Source organism: Engystomops pustulosus, chromosome 6 (assembly GCF_040894005.1).
Source record: "Engystomops pustulosus chromosome 6, aEngPut4.maternal, whole genome shotgun sequence".
NCBI classification, from domain to species: domain Eukaryota; kingdom Metazoa; phylum Chordata; class Amphibia; order Anura; family Leptodactylidae; genus Engystomops; species Engystomops pustulosus.
Window position 1 is genome coordinate 115,541,040 of NC_092416.1, and position 21,179 is coordinate 115,562,218.

Sequence of the window (21,179 nt, forward strand, 5' to 3'; positions counted from 1 at the left end):
TCCAATTTTCCATTTTTTCAGTCCTCCACATTTGTCTAGTAGTGAAGCCTGCCACCTCCCATTCCCCCTAATTGTAGGGAGACACATAGGAGCTGTTTAGCAATTCTTAGACAACCTTTCGTCCAAATAAAGTTCAGTCATTAAGTGTAAATTCTTGATAGTTATTTTTGTGAAAGGAAGTGGGATACAGCAAACAAAGAACAGCCTGATCGGCAGAATCATCATCTTGATAGTGTTAATCCTTGCTATCCAAGATAGATTGATATTTTCTATTTTTGCAAGAGCCCTCAACTTTTTGTATTAGTAATTTGGAGTTATTCACTATTATTTTTCCTATAGTACTTGATATCAAAACTCCCAAATATAAAAAGCTCTCTTTTACCCATTTAAATAGAAAAAGATTTTTGTAATTCTTTAAATTATTCATTGTTTTTGTTGATCATCATTAGTTGACATTTAATGTTTAACTTATAATAGGAGACCTGTGAGTAAAAGTTATAGTGTTCATTCAGCTAGTTATGGAAGTCATAATATTGTCAGCATAGAGGCTTATGATATGTTTATAATTTATTGTTTTTGCTCACTGCCTTTGCTTATGGATCAATTACGAGATTAAAAATATAGGGAGACAGGCTACACCCGTCTTGTCCCGTTATTAATTTTAAACAATGATGACGAGAAACCAGAGTACATTTTATAAGTGGATGGAGACTTATATGGGGATAATATAGCCTTCAGGAAGCTATTCTTCAAAGACACCTACCATTCCAATTGTACCACGCGTCAGTCCTGTTAATTACATTCACATTCCAGTGGAGTTTCTTCTCCGTTGCCCGACCACTTCAAAAAGTGCCATCATTCATCCCCGGACAAATATGCTAATTAGGGCTATACTGTCCTCCAGACTCTCACACCTGCCTCTGTTCATCCTACTCTCGGCCGAAATCTTGCATATCCTCGGTGATATCTCTAAGTGGGTTTGGAAAGGGACACATACGCAGAACAGTCATGAGACTGGCTGACATGGCGATGTAGAAGAACCAGTGTGCCATCTCATGAATACGCCGGACCGCTCACCTCATAGTAATCTGGAATGGATCCTTAGGACATAATTAGCATACTTGACGGGAAATGTTTAGGTAAAGATTAAAAGGTTATTTCTGTTCATTAGGGCATCAGAATAACATTTTTTGAAAGTTCGGAGATGGACAAATTGAAATTTGTGATTGAATATGGATGCTTCTTTGCTGTGACAGGTTTTCTCTAAATCCAAATTTGATCAAGGTTGCTTCTAGGAATCTCCAGTGTACCCTGGCAAAAGCCTTTTCGGCATTAAGTGACAGAAATGTACCTGGAGTTTGCATGTTGGCTAACTGAATCAGGTTTATAGCTTGTCTGGTAGCATCCATAACCTCGAGTCATGGGATAAACCCCATTTGATCTCGTGGAATCAAATATTTTATTATGTTACTCATTCTTTTAGTTATAATTGTAGTGAAAATTTTCAGGTAATGATACTGGGCAATAGTTATTTGGAATTGTGGGATATTTACCCTCTTAATGTATTACTATTATTTAAGCATTTCATTTGGGATTTTATTCCCTTGGCTAAATTTGTTTAGAAGAAAAAGTTAGGTACAGGCAAAAAATCCCTGAAAATAGTTTGTAATATTCATTAATAAGCCCATCAGGCCCCAGAACTTTATTTATCTTCAAGGATTGTATAGTCTTATACCTTGTGTTCAGTGAAGGGTGCATTTATTACCAAATTTTGCTGGTTATCTAGGACCAGCAAGTTCATCCTGTCAATAAACACCTCCAATGCTGGTCCCGATATTGGGTTTTGGGTCTTCCTGGATTCTTCTAAATTGTATAGAGCATAATAGAATTCTCAAAATATTTCAACAATTTCTTCTGGGTTATATATTGAATTACCATATTGGTTTGAGTGGATTCAATATTCTAAGAATATTAGCTAATAAAATTAGCTAGTCTTTATTAGCGAGAATCTTTCCCGCTTTATCCCCCAGCGCATACTGTTGAGCCTTAATTTTCCTAAGATTTCAACTATACTCCTCAATTACCCCATAGCGCAATGAGACATATACGTACATCTGGAAATGCGGTGCCTTAGCGCATAGCGCAGTACTTATCATGGGGGACTTCAATTACCCAGATATTGACTGGGGGGCAGAAACCTGCAGGTCCTTCAAAGGTAGCAGGTTCTTGTCAACAACAAAAGACAATTACCTGTCGCAACTAGTCCTGGAGCCAACAAGAGGGGGGGCACTGCTGGACCTTATCCTTACCAACAGACCTGATACAGTATCAAAACTACAGGTTGGGGGGAACCTGGGTAATAGTGATCATAATATCATTGATTTTGTATTACGCTTTACTAAGCACGTTAGTGAAGGGGCAACCAACACTCTAAACTTCAGGAGGGCAAATTTTCATCAACTAAGGGAAGACATTAAAGGCATAGACTGGGATAATGCTCTCAAAGACAAAAGCCCCCCCCAAAAAATGGGACTTTTATATATTTTCATATATTCTGAAAAAGTCCTGTGAGAAACACATACCTTATGGGAAAAAGCATAAAAGGAACAAGAAAAAGCCTATGTGGCTAACTAGTCTTGTAAGGAAAGCAATAAGCGAGAAAGATAAAGCGTTTAAGGTGCTAAAACGTGAAGGTAGCGATGAGGCATTACAGGATTATAGAGAGAAAAATAAATCCTGTAAAAAGCAGATAAAGGCCGCAAAAATAGAGACTGAGAGAAATATTGCCAGGGAGAGCAAAAATAATCCCAAATTATTTTTCAAGTATATAAATGATAAGAAACTAAAAACAGAGAGTGTGGGTCCCCTTAGAAATAACATGGGGGTCATGGTGGAAGGAGATGAGGAAAGGGCCAATCTACTGAATGTCGCCTTCTCAACTGTCTTTACCCAGGAAAATCCCCTGGTGGAAGACACAATGAGGAATAATGTAAATTATTTTTATAATGTCAACAGTTTAAAGGAAACCTACCACTTGTAGTGGCAGGTTTCCGATGGCAATACCGAGCACCAGCTCAGGGTGAGCTGGTGCCGGAGCTTATTTTAGTTAGTGTTTTAAACCGCGGTATCGCGGTTTAAAACACTTTTTAAACTGTATAGCCGGCGCATGGAGGTACGCGCTCGGCGCTTACCATGCGCGCGGCTCTCATTCACTTCCTATGTAGCCGCGCGCACGGTAAGCGCCGAGCGCGTACCTGCCTGCGCCGGCTATAAAGTTTAAAAAGTGTTTTAAACCGCGATACCGCGGTTTAAAACACTAACTAAAATAAGCTCCGGCACCAGCTCACCCTGAGCTGGTGCTCGGTATTGCCATCGGAAACCTGCCACTACAAGTGGTAGGTTTCCTTTAACCCAGGAAGAGGTATGGCGCCGCCTCGCAACCACTAAGATAGATAAATCACCTGAGCCAGATGGCATACACCCCCGGGTTCTGCATGAATTATGTACGGTGATAGACAGACCGTTATTTTTAATATTTGAAGATTCACTGAGGACTGGTTATGTTCCACAGGAATGGAGCATAGCAAATGTGGTACCAATATACAAAAAAGGATCAAATAGCGATCCTGGAAACTACAGACCCGTAAGTCTAACTGCTGTGGTGGGGAAAATATTTGAGGGGTTTATTAGAGATGCTATCCTGGAGTATCTCACTGGGCACAACCTTATAACCCAGCGTCAGCATGGGTTTATGAGAGATCGGTCCTGTCAGACTAATCTGATTGGTTTCTACGAGGAGGTAAGTTCAAGACTGGATCTGGGGGACGCTGTGGATGTTGTATATCTGGACTTTTCAAAGGCATTTGACACCGTGCCACATAAAAGGTTGGTATATAAAATGAGACTGCTGGGAATAGGAGAAAATCTGTGTATCTGGGTAAGTAATTGGCTTAGTGATAGAAAACAGAGGGTGGTCATTAATGGCACATTCTCAGATTGGGTTGATGTTACCAGTGGAGTGCCACAGGGGTCAGTATTGGGGCCACTTCTTTTTAATATTTTTATTAATGACCTTGTAGTGGGTTTACACAGTCAAGTTTCAATATTTGCAGATGATACTAAGCTGTGTAAAGTAATAAATACTGAGGTCGATAGTTTAGCATTACAGAGGGATTTGTGGAAGCTTGAGGGATGGGCAGAGAAATGGTTGATGAGGTTTAATGTAGATAAATGTAAAGTTATGCACTTGGGCCATGGAAACAAAAAGTATATGTTCTAAAAGTATGTTCTAAACGGTCAATTACTTAGTAAAACTGAAGCTGAAAAGGACTTGGGCGTATTGGTGGATGGTAAACTTAATTTTAGTGACCAGAGCCAGGCGGCTGCTGCTAAAGCAAATAAAATAATGGGATGTATCAAGAGAGGAATAGATTCTCATGATAAAGACATAGTTTTGCCCTTATACAAATCCCTGGTCAGACCACACATGGAATATTGTGTACAGTTTTGGGCACCAGTGTATAAAAAGGATATAGTAGAGCTGGAACGGGTGCAGAGGAGAGCAACCAGGATTATTAGGGGAATGGGGAGGGACTAGAATACAATGACAGATTACAAAATTTGGGATTATTCAGTTTAGAAAAAAGACGACTGAGGGGAGACCTTATTACAATGTACAAATACCTGAACGGACAGTACAAGGATCTCTCCAAAGATCTTTTTATACCTAGGCCTGTGACCAGGACAAGGGGGCATCCTCTACGCCTAGAGGAGAGGCGATTCTACCATCACCATAGACAAAGGTTTTTTACTGTAAGAGCAGTGAGACTATGGAACTCTCTGCCGCAGGAGGTTGTTATGGCCGACTCTATGTACATGTTCAAGAGAGGCCTGGATGACTTTCTGGAGAGAAGAAATATCACGGGTTATGGGGATAAAACATTTATTTAATTCTTGAAGGTTGGACTTGATGGACTTGCGTCTCCTTCCAGCCTTATATACTATGATACTATGTACTGAAAGCACAAAGGAGGAGACAGCTCCGGGTGTCAGGAACACAGAGATGCAAGGTCGTCAGCCGGCTGCGATAGCAGAGTATGGACCAATCACAGCAGCATCCGGCCAGCGATCACTGTGATTGGTTCATTACCACAAGTGTGCCCTTTCAGCAGCCGTTTCCCAGCATCTGACACCGAATCTCCGCCTCTGATCACTTCATTTCAGTCAGGAAGCGATCAAAGACAGAGAGAGAATAGAGAGCGAAAGACTGTTATTTATGGCTCACATCCCCTTTTCTGTGGCCTATAACAGCCCCGTATACTCTGTGCTCCCCCACTGTCAGTGATCAATATCTCCGAGTGACACCATTAGCTCTCTCACCTGTGTCGCCACCTCCTTCGTCGTTCCCAAGTGCCACCATCTTCTGCATCATCTGTTACCTCAGTGACCATACCTCCTGTGTTACTGTCACCTGTCATCTCAGAATTACAAGTCCATTTTCAATGTCATCTGTAATCTCAAAAATAGGTCCAGCATCACCATCTGTCACTCCATAGTCACTGGCACCTGTTGTCAGTGTCACAATGTCAGTGTCACAACCATCTCAGTGTCACCTGTTACCTCAGTGTCACCAACTCCGTTGTCATAGTCACCTGTGATATCAGAATCAAAGGCCCTGTGTCACTGTCATCTTTAATATTAGCAATAGGTCCTTCATCCCTATCATCTGTTGCTTCAATGTCACTGTCATATGTTACATCACTATCACAACCAGCTCAGTGTCACTGTTTCACCTGCCACCTCAGTCTCATTACCTTCTGTGCCACTGTCACCTGTAATATCAAAATCACATGTCTTGTGCCACTGTCATCTGTAATCTCAGTGTCAGGTCCTGCATCACCATCACCTATAGCTCCAGTGTCAGTCACCTATGATATCAGTGAAGGGTCGAACTGGGGTGCCTGGGGCCCACCAGAGAAATTGATTCTGGGGGCCCACCATACCGCTGCCTAGAAATATTTGTTATTTCACAGGAGTTCACTGCGGCTGCAGTTTGCTTAGCACTAACTTCCCAATAAAAATAACTAACTATAACAATTCAACTCCTTTGTATGTTTTCTGCAGCACATAAGAAGACTAGGCAGTGATATTATAAAAATAGTCTAGGTAGTTAGTCAGTAATTACAGTTATCAGACTCAAAAGTGGGATTCAGTACCTCAAGACGCAAGATGACTTCTCCCTTTTTTCCTTATCATGGAGAATTTTCCACCAGATATCTTCATTTCTGTGTGGCACATCTCCACACTGTGTAACTAAAGATTTCACCGTCACTACAGCATAATGTCACCTGGATAACAATGTCACACTCTGTGCTCCTAAATAATATTTACCACTCACAACACAACAGAGCGCACTGTGCCCCCCCCCCAATACCAAATATACCCCCATAACAAAAAACATACTGTGTCCTCTCCATAAATGAAATATTACATTGAGCTCCTTAGTGGCTTTATTCGTACTGTAATAAAGGAGATCACAAAAAAGGTGGTGCAACTGCACAACTAGAGGGTTGAGGAAAGACACTACCCATCAATGTGAAACTTGCCTCTCTAAACCTGGCCTTTGCATTGCCGAATGCTTTTGCATCGATCACAGCTCTTTGGATATAAATTAAAACCATTTATTTTGTTGCGAATAATGACATTCTTTGGTGTTTGCATCTAGAATCCCCCAATCCCTCACCCCCAAATTCCCATTATACCCCTTGATGAATATTTTAAAGAAGGCAGGAAACATTTCTTTCGCTATCATTATGTTCTAGCAATGTTAGAGACTCTGCAAACACACAGCATTGCCTACAAATCATCTAAGTAAATATATTTATATGTGAAGAATACTGTACACCGAATAATAATTTTAGTGATGCATATTCTGGATGGCATAGGCTGGGCACAATATATGAGCCATTAAAATGGCATACATGCAGAAAATTTGTACATTTACATTTTTATCATTGAATTCCATTATATTCTGAAGAAGACCAATGGGTTAAATATAATCACTACACTCCCAGATACATTCCTATAGAAGTACAGTTTCTATAATAGGGACATTGCAAATATACCATGGTACCCTAAAGCCATCTGTACAAAATCCATAATCTACAGCCCAAATTATAATCCAGTTCTTTGCCTTCTGAGTCCTACTTTATGCCTGCAAGCAGATTAAAGCCACATATGGGGTATTGGTGTAACCAGTAGAAGCTGCAAAACAATTCATGTAGTGTATGTTTCCAATGACAGTGGCTGGGCAAAAGTTATGGGGCACAAATGTTAATAATTAAACAAATGTTATCAAATTCTGTAGAATATCTGTGTGAAAATTAAGAAATTTGCAGTTATACTTGTAAGTCTTCTAACATCCTAATAACAGAAATAGTAATGTAGACAAATTATACTAACATGAAGTACAGATATGGTAAATGATAACTGGTAACTAATTAGGATGCTTAAACTGTCTGAATGGCAGTCATTTTAAAATTTTGAAAAGTGCAGATTTTTCCAAATATTCACCAAATTTCTTTTTTTCACAAATAAAAGCAAAACGTATCAACCAAAATTTCTCACCAACTTGAAGTACACCATGTCAAAATCTCAAAATTATCTCGGTAAGCTAAAGCGTTCTAAAGTTATTATCGCATAAAATAACATAGGTCAGATTTCTAAAATAAGGATTGGTCCCTAAGGGGTTAACATTCCTAAATTTGAGTCTAAACCAGGGAAGATTCTGCATGATGCACTCAGGAGGCCTTTCTTTATGTTCGCTTTCAAAAACTTTAAATTTCTCTCAAAAGGTTCTATTTGCTTCTTGTTCCTTTTTTGAACTGTTGTGACTGCCAATCTTCTCCTTGACAATCTTTTCGATGCATATGGTATGTAGGCTTTACACAACGAAAGACGGGCCAACCAGACGACCAGAGAATCCTCAGGTGGACCCAGACGATAAAAAGTCATGTGACCATAACCGGATCTCACAGCCAACTGCGGGCCTTTAAGATTCTAGTGCAGGCGGTGTGGGGGCATAATAGTCATAAATAGTGGAGCAGGAGAACAGTATTAAGTTTATGTTAAAGGAAACCCAGATTGTACTCCATTAAACTACGGTACTAGAACCCTTTGTATAATTCCCTCTTTAATGTGAGATCTTACCGCTTACTAGTACAAAAAATCTCCTCCAAAGTCATGTAACAATGGGCAGAGAAGAGCCATATTTTACACAAGCTGATTCATGTATAGAGGCTGTAGGGGGAGTAACATCAGATGCGGCCATCTATGGTTCTATAGTAACTGGAAACATGCTTTCGGTATCATATTAATAACAAGAATTTCATCTTTAATCTTTCAGATCAGGCTTTGATACAGGGAGCTAAAGAAATAGGTGGGAACTGGCTTTGGATCTGCAGCTCACATTTCCAATGATATCTTAACTGTCTGTACCTCTGGTTTTGTAGCTTACAGAAGCACAAGCCTGATGCAGTCTGAAAGGTATGATTATTATAGTTACTATAGAACTGAAGATGGAAACATCTGTAGTGACAGCCCTCCTATAGCCTCTAAACCTCACTGTGCTCATTTTCACATTAATTTTGGAAGAGACATTTTTATAGGTAAATAGGGAGATTTCACATAAAAAAGAGAGAATTCTAGAAAGTATATTCAATACTCTGAGGATACTAGTAAAATATAGTAACATTGTCCTTTTAAGAAAGTGGATGGGGTTACAAAATGGGGAACCCAAGAGGTTTGTGTAGAAAAATCTGCTACTTTCTGTTTTTGTTACATAGAATAGATAAGCACAGAACGATGCAATACACAGATAACTGTGTGAATTACATTTCATGCCGGGCTCTGCCACTCAGGAGCGAAAGGACACAGATATTGATTCAGTGAGCTGGCACTCACAGCCCGAGACAACTGGGACACACGTCATTCAAGCGACAGCACCTTCAGCAGACACTGGAAAAGCTTGTTCCAGGATCAACTGCAGCTGTATTGTTTCTAAAGGGAACATTTACCCACGAAACAATAAGTCTCCAGTCAAGTTGTTAAAAGGTAAAAAAAAAAACTCAAGTCATCTTTAGTGTACTGGAAACCTGGGTGTAACTTCATCTGACTTTGCATCCTTTCCATTAAAATGAAGAGCACATCCTTGTCAGGACACTTCTTCACTATCACTCAGAGAATTTACTTTATGAGCCTCCACTCAAAACAAATACCAAACTGATTCAATGTGGCCGTAAAAAAAAGTAGATGTTTAAGTCCATTATTCGTGGTCATCACGCTTTATCGGGCTCCTAAATGGTTAATAAGCAATTATTTTTATAAAAATATGTGCATGGCTTTTGTTAAATCATGTGCCTTATGATGCCCTCACAAGGTATCATAGACTAAATATGTTAAGGGTCCATAGCAGGTTATAGATACTGAATTGTGGGTCCATTTAACACCGTGTGAATGAACACATTCATTTTTTGCAGCTTTATTTTTTCAGTTAATGTCGTAATTTGCAACAATCGCAACAATCGAAAACCAAGAAGGTAAAACAAACTAAACTGCAATGGATCTGCACACTGCATATCACAATCACAAGGTTACACTACAAGTAGCATTACTCTTCTATCAGCTAATCAGTGCCAACCAAACAATCAAATGTATGATATCTCAATTTTTGGCAAGAATAATCAAACACATTTAGGAGCCAAAAACTGCTAAAAAGAACAGAACCAGAGGCAATAATTAACATGTACTATAATAATAAATGATAGCAGATATGCAAATACCAGAAAAATTACAAGGATTGTTAAAGGACATCTACCATCAATTTTACTGATGCTAGAGGTGTCCTAATAAGAAGATCCAGAGGAACAGACTTGGTTTATAATAACTCTACAAGCTGCGATTGAAACTACACCACCGGAGCACCTCATCGTTTAGTCCAATAATTTGCTCTAGTAGATTAGGGGAAGTGAATAATACAACACTTTCTCTGGATTCATGTTACAAAATACAGGCTTTACTGTAGAAGATCACTAAGAACCAGTCATTCTAGTCTAACAAGAGAATCACATAAAACCAAACTGCAGAATTCACTTAAAGTGGTTTTCAAAATAATAACACCAACCACCCAAAAAAAAAGTTACCCACACTACATGGACCCATTCATATTCATATACTTGGAAATAATCACAATTCCTGGTGGCGATTTAAATAAATGATACCCATAAACCCCATAAATGTCCCCATTACAGAAACTACACCTCTCTGGATATGTAAAACAACTTTTATTAACCCCTTCAGGACCAATGGTCATTGGTGCCACAATGTCCAGGTCAAAAGTGCGGAAAATAAGGTTTTTCGTAATTTTTCCAATTAAAGTTTAAATACGTAGTAACTTTTACCAAACTATGTTATAAATATGTACAGCATTATTCCATCACCCTTTCCGAGGTTCAGCTGCAGACGCAGAGGGTGCATGTACTTCTGCAATCTGAAAAGTGAAAGTCTTTCCTGTAGCTTCTTCTATATTCTTCCTTTCACCTAACAGGCTGAGGGGGCACTTTTCAAACGCCTATATCTTCTGAACCCTTGCACCCAGAAACACAAACCTAGTGTCATATTAAACAGGAGAATCTACCCTTTAATATGATATATCCACTCTGTCGTCAATAGAAAGCTGTACATAAAAAAAAAATCTTTTTTCAGTACAAGTTTAAGGGTGGATATCTCCCTGTCTCTGAAGCATTCATACACAATCCATACATCATAATAAAGGGGAGACTCTCCTGGAAATATAGCCGTTTGAAGTTGGCTCCTGTCATAATGAGGTTAAGGTTGTTAATGCTTTACATTTTTCTTAAGGGTTAAAAAAAAAATTGAGGTTCAATTTTGCAATTGTAATTTTTTTGGCTAAATGAATGTATTTTTCAAAAAATTAGGGTTGAACCTATACCAGAATTTTGAGCGTGATCCAGATACTATGAGAAGTATCACAATACTTGATAATGATGCAAATATTGATACAGTATTATTTGGATTCAATGTTTAAGGGCCGGTCAAGCAGGACAAGCTTTCTCTGATGCCAGGGAACATAAGATAAAGTTGGTTTATGGGGATGTGACAGAAACTATTTTTAGCTAAAAGAAGGGTTAGTTAACCCCTTATCACGACACTAGTTTTCAGCTCAATGACCAGACTTGATTTTTCAAATCTGACATGTCTCACGATAATTGGTTATACAGGACGCTTTAACATATCCCGGTGATTTTGAGAATGTTTTCTCGTGATACATTGTACTTCATGTTAGTTGTAAAATTTAAGTGATAAGTTTTGCATTTCGTTCTGAAAAAAAGTGAAAATTTGGCAAAAGTTTGTAAAAATTCTTCATTTTCCAAGTTTGAAATGTTCTGCTTTCCAGACCGGAAGTAAAACTACCAAAAAGCTTGATAATTAACATTTACATAATGTCTGCTTTATGTTGGGATGATATTTTATGCGTCCTCTCACTTTTCTAGGATGTTATGAGGTGCAGAACTTTAGGTGCGATTTTTCTCATTTTCAGGAAAATTGCCAAAACTCACATTTTGAGGGACAACTCAGCTTTCAAGTGACTTTGAAAGGCCTGAATAATAGTAAAACCCCATAAATTACCCCACTATAGAAAGTTCACCCCTCAAGGTATGTAAAACAACTTCTATTGAGTCTATTAACCATTTAAGTGTTTCACATACATGGGTTAAAACAATATGGACCTGTGATTTAGAAACTATAGAATTTTTTGGGAAAATACATTAATTTAGGCCAAAACTGACAGTATCAGAATAAATTAAATGATGAAACGCTCTGACTGTACTGATATCCCATATGTCGTGGTAACCTGCTGTATGGGCGCACGGTCAGGCATAGGATCAAAGCAGCGCAATTCACAGTAGATTTGTATTGTCACATTGTACAAGCTATAAATTGTAATTTTTTTTGTTAATGTGAACAAATGAGGCTTATTATTTACAGGATGAGATACACTGGGGCAGATTTATCAAGCTGTCTGAAAGTCAGAATATTTCTAGTTGCCCATGGCAACCAATCACAGCTCTCCTTTGAAATATTCATGAGCACTGGTAAAATGAAAGCTGAGCTACAATTGGTTGCGATGGGCGACTAGAAATATTCTGACTTTCAGACAGCTTGATAAATCTGCCCCAATGTATAGATACCGGTAATTCATTTTGGGGGTCTATAGCTTATTCATGAGATTTTATTAATTATTTCAAGAGGGACACAAACAAAATCATCAATTTGGATTTTGGATTTTTAGCACTTTTTTTCCCCCGCTCACCGTAACTTAAAAATAATATTTTATCTTTATTCTCTGGTTCACTACGATTGCGGTGATACCTCATTTATTTAGTTTTCCTTATCTATGCTCAATTTTACAGAGCAAAACTAATATTGGAGAAAATCACATTGTTTTTACTATCGGCAACTTTTCAGGGCCATAACTTCCCGTATATACTCGAGTATAAGCCGACCCAAGTACAAGCCGAGACCCCTAATTTTACCACCAAAAACTGGAAAAACCTATTGACTCGAGTATAAGCTGAGGGTGGGAAATGCATTGGTCACAGACCCCCCCAGTATATAGCCAGCCAGCCACCTATAGTATACCGCCTGCCCAGCTTGCCCCCAGTAGTATACAGCACTGCCCCCCAGTAGTATACAGCACTGCCCCCCAGTAGTATACAGCACTGCCCCCCAGTAGTATACAGCCTGCCCAGAATTTAAAAAAAAAAACAAAAAAAACGTATATACTCACCCTCCGGTGGCCCCGATGCGCAGCGCTGCTCCCCTGATGTCCGTGCTGCTCGTCTTCTGGCTTCCTGGCTCCTCTTTTTGCTTCAGCGCCCGTCTTCTGTCTTCTCTAACATCGTGGTGAGCGCCGCCATTGTTCTTTCCGGGATGGGTGCGCCCAGCACGACGTTACAGAAAACGGGCGCTGAAGCAAGAAGAGGAGCCGGGAAGACAGAATACGAGTCGTGCGGACATCGGGGGAGCAGCGCTGCGCATCGGGGCCACCGGAAGGTGAGTATATAAGTTTATTATTTTTTAAGTCCAGTATTGACTCGTGTATAAGCCGAGGGGACGTTTTTCAACACATTTTTTTGTGCTGAAAAACTCGGCTTATACACGAGTATATACGGTATGTACACTCACCGGCCACTTTATTAGGTACAATGGTCCAACTGCTCGTTAACACTTAATTTCTAATCAGCCAATCACATGGCGGCAACTCAGTGCATTTAGGCATGTAGACATGGTCAAGACAATCTCCTGCAGTTCAAACCGCGCATCAGTATGGGTAAGAAAGGTGATTTGAGTGCCTTTGAACGTGGCATGGTTGTTGGTGCCAGAAGGGCTGGTCTGAGTATTTCAGAAACTGCTGATCTACTGGGATTTTCACGCACAACCATCTCTAGGGTTTACAGAGAATGGTCCGAAAAAGAAAAAACATCCAGTGAGCGGCAGTTCTGTGGGCGGAAATGTCTTGTTGATGCCAGAGGTCAGACGAGAATGGGCAGACTGGTTCGAGCTGATAGAAAGGCAACAGTGACGCAAATCGACACCCGTTACAACCAAGGTAGGCAGAAGAGCATCTCTGAACGCACAGTACGTCGAACTTTGAGGCAGATGGGCTACAGCAGCAGAAGACCACACCGAGTGCCACTCCTTTCAGCTAAGAACAGGAAACTGAGGCTACAATTTGCACAAGCTCATCGAAATTGGACAGTAGAAGATTGGAAAAACGTTGCCTGGTCTGATGAGTCTCGATTTCTGCTGCGACATTCGGATGGTAGGGTCAGAATTTGGCGTCAACAACATGAAAGCATGGATCCATCCTGCCTTGTATCAACGGTTCAGGCTGGTGGTGGTGGTGTCATGGTGTGGGGAATATTTTCTTGGCACTCTTTGGGCCCCTTGGTACCAATTGAGCATCGTTACAACGCCACAGCCTACCTGAGTTTTGTTGCTGACCATGTCCATCCCCTTATGACCACAATGTACCCAACATCTGATGGCTACTTTCAGCAGGATAATGCGCCATGTCATAAAGCTGGAATCATCTCAGACTGGTTTCTTGAACATGACAATGAGTTCACTGTACTCAAATGGCCTCCACAGTCACCAGATCTCAATCCAATAGAGCATCTTTGGGATGTGGTGGAACGGGAGATTCGCATCATGGATGTGCAGCCGACAAATCTGCGGCAACTGTGTGATGCCATCATGTCAATATGGACCAAAATCTCAGAGGAATGCTTCCAGCACCTTGTTGAATCTATGCCACGAAGAATTGAGGCAGTTCTGAAGGCAAAAGGGGGTCCAACCCGTTACTAGCATGGTGTACCTAATAAAGTGGCCGGTGAGTGTATTTTTCTGTTGTCAGATTTGGTTGACCTCTTTTTTTTTTTGCGAAAAGAGTTGTTCTATTCAGACGCATCATATTAGGGAACATACTTTTTTTTGATCACATATTAGAACATTTTTTGTGATGCTGTTTGATGAAAAATTGTATATTATGGGAAGTTTTTCATGTTTTTTTTTTTTACGTCAATATTGATTTAGATTTATTGAACAGATAAATACGGACGCAGTGATACCAAATATGTAAATTTTTTTATGTTTTATATACTTTATTTGCATTATGTGTGTAACTGGGGAGATTATGGGACTTATATTTTATTTATTTAATTATTATTATTATATTATTATTTATTTTTAACATTTTCCATCCTTTGGCTTGAACAATATATAATAAATATATAATAAAATTTGATCGCTTGTGCAAGCCTTTACACTGAAATATACTTGTATTGCAGTGTATAGTGTAAGTAACTGAGCATACTCAATTACTTACAGCCAGGTCCTGCCAGGAGGCGGAACCCGGCGTGAAGGAGAGCTGGAAGCCTCGGGTCACTCGCCGGACCCGGGGGCAGCAGCAGGAGTGATCGGGGGGGTCCGATCCACGTGCTTGACCGCGGCATGTAAGGGGTTAAACACCCGGGATCTTAGTTTTTCCGATCCCGGGTGTTAGTGCCGGGTTTGGGCTGTGATATCACAGCCCGACACCGGCACCAGTGAGACCCGGTGACCCAAAATCATCTTCTGACATGCCTCCGTAGAAAGGCGTCAAGTCAAAAGAAGTACCCTTAATGACCGCCGTAGAAACCCGATAGGGTGGTCATTAAGGGTTTAATAGGGCTCTATAGGAACCTGCACCTCCCTTTCCTGACCATGGAAACCTTAAAAACCCCGATTGTTGCACTGATTCTTTCATCTCACTTACTGTCACACCCTACATTTGGTCTTCAAAAAATCTCTTCGCTACAATTTATTTTTTAACACAGGAGCCAGACTTGTCTATCAATCCAGAAACTTCACGGATGCCTCAAGTCTGTGCCAGTCAATGCAAGGGTAGCCGGGTGCCTTGCAAATTCAATTCAAACTTTTCACACTCATCCACAAAGCTCTCCCACCCATGCGTTTCAATCTGCCAGAAATCTTATTATTCTCCCACTCCTATCTTCAAGATTTTTCCTGAACTGCAAAATTTCTCTGGAATACCCTATCCTGGACTTTCAGACGACTGCAATAGTTTCAAGTGTGCCCTAAAAACCAATCTCTTCAGGCAGGCCTATCACAATGTGAAATCTTGCCTCAAGCCTTTTCTGCCAGATGGCATCAGTGAGGAAAATGAAAATGTGGAGTCCTCATGGGTGGAGATAAGGAAAGGAAAAAAGAATAAAATATTACAAGGCATTTGTTATAAGACTCCAAATATAACACAGAGGAACTGCTGCTAAGTCACATAGATGCGGCCTTAAAACATGGTAGAGTACATATCATGGGGGACAATTACCTCAATATAGACTGGGGGGCAGAAACCTTCAGGTCCTTCAAATGCAGCAGTTTATTGTCAACAACAAAAGGCAATTTCCTGTCACAATCAGTCCTGGAAACAACAAGATCGGGGTGGCACTCCTGGACCTTATAACCAACAGACCTGACAGACTATCAAAATTACAGGTTGAGGGGAACCTGGTTAATAGTCGCCACAATATCATTGATTCTGTATTATGCTTTACTAAGATGTTTAGGAGACTTTGCAGCCCCTTTGCAGAACAGCTCATTTCTAGCAGCAAAGCTTAGCGAGACACTGCAGACACTAATCCTGAGCTCAAAGCAAGAGCAAGAGAACTTTGCAGAATTTTGTAGAAACTACATACAAGTGTCCCCCATGTAATTCTGCACATTATCACCAGTGTGTCTGAGGGGGATACTGTGCAGAATTACAGGGGTGCAGCAGGAGACCAGCACTGGGGGATCCCCTCCAGGAGAAGCCCCTGCTGAGGAGGTCACTGGGTGCTGGGTGTCACACACCTGGGTGCTATCTTCATTCTGGGATGTGGGAGAAGCAGAGAGGAGCTTGTAGCAGGATTACATGTAAGTGCCTGAATCTAACATTGCACCTTAACTGCACCAAAATTGCACCTAAACTGTGTTAAAGTGATTAATAAGAGGCAGGAAATTACCTCATCACCGATGGTTGTAGCTCGTGATAATTCTGGCAAAACAGTGCACCAGAATTTAGGCGCCACTACTACACTTAGGCGCACAAAAGTGATAAATGTGGCCCAATGTCTTAGAATAATATCTTTAGAATAGAATAATACATTTATTATCCCCATAGGGATAATACATCAGGGGTTGGGAACCTCTGAATCATGAGCCAGATGTCTTTTGATGGCTTAGCCTTCTGTCCCTACATCATATATTTACATTTTGTCCACACTTTATACACATTTCTTTTCCCGCAGGCGGTGAGGCTACTATGGAAGCTTATGGCTCCTTGCTGCAATGGCTCCTATCTCTCTGTGTGCGAAAGCGACTTTCTGATGCGTCACTATGGTTACCCGAACTTTTGGGCCTGCGCGGTGCCTCATGGGCTTGCGGGTTTGGACATTCTGGCACGCTAGCTATCTGGATTTCCAGGTGGGTGCAACGGACAATTGAGCATGCACATTACATTTTAAAATGTGGTGTTCAAGGCTCTCCTGGCCAAAAACTTTCCTGACCCCTGGTCTACAGTTTTGCGCACTAATGTATAAAAAGGACATCATAGAACTGGAACCGCTGCCAAGATTATTAGGGGAATGGAGGGACCAGAATGCAATGACAGATTACAAAATATGTGGTTATTCAGCTTAAAAAAAAGACGACTGAGGGGAGACCTCATTACAATGTACAAATACCTGAACGGACAGTACAAGGATCTCTCCAAAGATCTTTTTATACCTAGGCCTGTGACCAGGACAAGGGGGCATCCTCTACGCCTAGAGAGGCGATTCTACCATCAACATAGACAAAGGTTCTTTACTGTAAGAGCAGTGAGTCTATGGAACGCTCTGCCGCAGGAGGTTGTTATGGCCGACTCTATGTACATGTTCAAGAGAGGCCTGGATGCCTTTCTGGAGAGAAAAAATATCACAGGTTATGGGGAAAAAACTTTTTTTTAATTCTTAAACGTTGCACTCGATGGACCGGTGTCTTTTTCCAACCTTATACACTATAATACAATAACCGTATATACTTGTGTATAAGCAGAGTTTTTCAGCACAAAAAAAATGTACTGAAAAACCTCACGAGTCAGCTCCTCTTCTGTCTTCTCCGTGATGCTCTGGTCCCCGCGGCTCCACTTCTGTCTTCTGTAACAGCCAGCAGAGCGCATACTATGACGTCAACAGCAGCCGCATCAGTGTGCGCATGGCCGCGGCTGTGCCGGCTCTTACAGCACACAGAAGAGGAGCTGCGCTGAGCATCGGGGACCACCATTTTTTTTTCAAGAGCTGGGCAAACTAGGGCCAGGCTGTTTATTACAGGGGGCCGGCTGGCTGCTTACTACTGGGGGCTTGCTGGCAATATACTGGGAGGCTGTGACCAATGCATTTCCGACCAATGTCACCTTGTGTATCAACCCATCTTCCTCATAGATTGTAAGCTCTTGCGAGTAGGGCCCTCCTTCATCTTGTTCCATCCAACTGTGTTATTCCTTTGTTATTAGAGAAACTAATGTGGAGATGCTCTCCAACTAAAATATGCAGAGGTAATTGGGTGCAATGACAAAAACCCCAGTACCATGGGGTAAAACTGAGAAAAAAAAAAATATAGGATATGTCTTGCAACACCAAAATCGCTAAGAGGCCATTTGTTACCCCTCTGTAATGTATTATTTAAAGTTTTATTAAGGAATCTGGTCCAGTTTTCCCCAGTAACACATTCACCAGAATCTGAGGAATTATACTCAACAATCTCAGCCAACTCATAATCCAAGCAGTACAGTATGAATTTTACTATTACTTAGAATGTCCCTTTAAGACACAGGCAGTTGCTGTAAGTGGTTAGAAAAAAAATAAGCAATAAACCACTGAGAAACTTTCCATATATGCAACATTGGATGTGGACACACCTCTGTCATTAAATAAGAGGTCAGATGCCCACACGCCTTATACAAACAACATCTGACAGAGAAAAATTGTTGTATTATTAACCTCTTAAAGGGGTAGTCCCACAAAGACAGACACATTTACTCAGGATAACAAATAAACACATTATTTAGCTCAATGTTATTAACAAAAATACAGCATTTCACTGATATCATTCCAATCAGACCTGGTGTTTATATTTCGGTTGTCCCAGGGTACAACCATAAACTCAGTCCTGACCATGGTGGGGCAAATGTTCCTGTCTGAGCTGTCCCATCTCTCTTTTTTTGCCCAACCACCATAATATTGATTAATAATTCTATTTTGGAATAACCCTTTAACTATTAAAGAATAGATCCGGTTAATTCAAAAGGAGGGTCGCGCTGTAAGCGTGCTCATGAGGGGGCGGTGACTACCGCGTGAAGCTCACCAGTGACCGCTGGCCTATGGAGTAGGAGGGCGGTTTGAGGGTGAAGCAGCACCTTGGACCGCCACCTCATGAATACGGCTGACTGCTTTCAGCGCGGTCCAGCATTCCTATTGTACAGCGCGGCAGTGTTTGATAGCGTTATCAGAGGTTTCCGATAACGCTAGCAGTGTAACACTGCGGCATCTGTTCTAGCACTAGGAGCTGCTTACCTTACTAAGCAGCTCCTACTTCAGTTTTTAGAGGTGACAGGTCTTCTTTAAAGGGAACCTTTACATGAAGATTCCAAAGGTGCCCTCGTCTTAACTCAATGCGCATGGCAGAGTGATCGAGCTCACCGCGAAAGTGCAGGGAATGCTTGCTGCGGTAAGCTGACGTCAGCATGACTATAGCTACTGTAAAGGTTTGTAACAAAACTGTACTTTTCAGAAATATAACAAAAGCACAAATTAAATCTTCATTTAATGGCCTTGGGAAACCTGTCCTCTGGGAATCATGGTGACAGGTTCTTATGAAGGCGGTTGAAGTGACTACTCTTATGTGCATGTGATTAGAATCAATGTAGCAACTAACTTCTTGGTTAAGTGTAACTGAACGCGATTCTCCCCAGCAATAATCCTGCATCTGGTTGTTAATGTGTATAATGACAGGATTTTGCAAACTATACAATGCAAGGGATGATATCTGCACTGGGATCCGCAGCATCAAGCGACAGGCCACTAATCTGCTGCAAAACAAAACTCAACCGTGGAAAGATTTTATTTACCACAATGGCCCACATTTATTAAAGCCCCTGCACCAGTGTTTGCATATTATTTTTAGTGCAAACTGCTTGCACATGTATCAATCACATTTGTGTCACAGTTGCATTATATCCGATGTGACACAAAACTCTGAAAGGGGAGTTTTGGTGCACAGTCAGACCATCCGCTACACTTATCATTTCAGAATTGTGTCGCACTCCCTATGTTAAAGCTGCGCCAAAAAAAGTTGGTGCAATCTGTCGGAGCAGTACAGGGAGCGCCAGATTCACGAAGAACGCGCACCACAATTACTGAATCAGGCGCACCATGAACACTACATAGGAAAACTGGACCTGCTGCAGTTTGCACGGTTTTTGATACATGTGGCTCATTGTGTGTATGGGATTATTATAATATTCTGGTATAAGAACATATGCTAGTCCATTGTATGTTCTGCAGAGTTTGCCTGGAAGTCTATAATTATAGTAAAGAGATGTATACACACCCAGCCTTATAGTAGTGTATATAACCCCTGTACCTATGTGTCTTCTACATGATGGGTGAATACTTTTCATCTGGCAGACATTTATTAGCGCTGATATCATTCATAAGTGTAATGCATTGTATACTGTACAGACAACTGGACAATGAAAGGGTTTCTTCTATTACAAACAGGAAAATCCCATAGTCACTAGCAGGAAGAGGTAAAGGCAGATGCAGCGTGCGGGCCCTGCACACCACACCTGCCCAGGTCCTGTCACATATATATCTATAGGTCCTGACATGTATAGACTGGGCTCCAGCACAATGCACAGGATTGCGGCCCGCTTACCCTCTCTTGTGTTTGCCGTCCATTCTCTTCTTCTGCCTGACAGGTTGCAGAGGAATATTATCCGTCATCTTGGCTGCTGTAAGGCTGTGGGTGTTGCTGGAGGAAGGTGGAGCATGCGCCCTGCTCTCTCCTTTCGTCTTCCAGTCTGACAAGTAACAAGGGGCAGGTCTGTCTGTGCGGAGATAGTGCAGCTCACACACACACAATGGCTGCACCTATATTAACCCTGTATGACCTGCTGCTATCACAGTCCTATACATAAGGATCCCGTTATGTACTCAGAATACAGAGGTATTTCATGGGACTGGCAGCATTTTCTTTATGTACATGGTAGTAAACACTGGGAATAACGCTTATCCTGAAGGAAATCTACCATCCAGCATTAGAAACCTTATAGAATGTGGTAATATTCTTATATTCTTATATTTGTCATATGTGACCTTCCTTCTAGAATTAACTTTTATAATTATGCCATAAGAGCCAGAGGGGATCTACCAGAGCCCCTCCGTGCTGCAGCGTCACAGGCTGTTACAATGTGCAGGAGCACTCTCCAACTCCCCCCCCCACCCGCCTGCTGTAATCTC

General features: G+C 41.1%; 1 protein-coding gene across 2 annotated transcripts in view; it reads right to left on the reverse strand.

Moving 5' to 3' along the window:
* ATP9A (ATPase phospholipid transporting 9A (putative)) overlaps window positions 1–20,780 on the reverse strand; it is a 94,239-nt gene extending 73,459 nt beyond the window's left edge. For both annotated transcript variants that reach the window (XM_072110643.1, XM_072110644.1), the window contains exon 1: window positions 20,596–20,780. In XM_072110643.1, the coding sequence (XP_071966744.1) occupies window positions 20,596–20,663 (68 nt within the window). In that variant the 5' untranslated portion in view covers window positions 20,664–20,780. The remainder of the gene's footprint in view (window positions 1–20,595) is intronic.
* Between the last annotated feature and the right edge of the window lie 399 nt (window positions 20,781–21,179).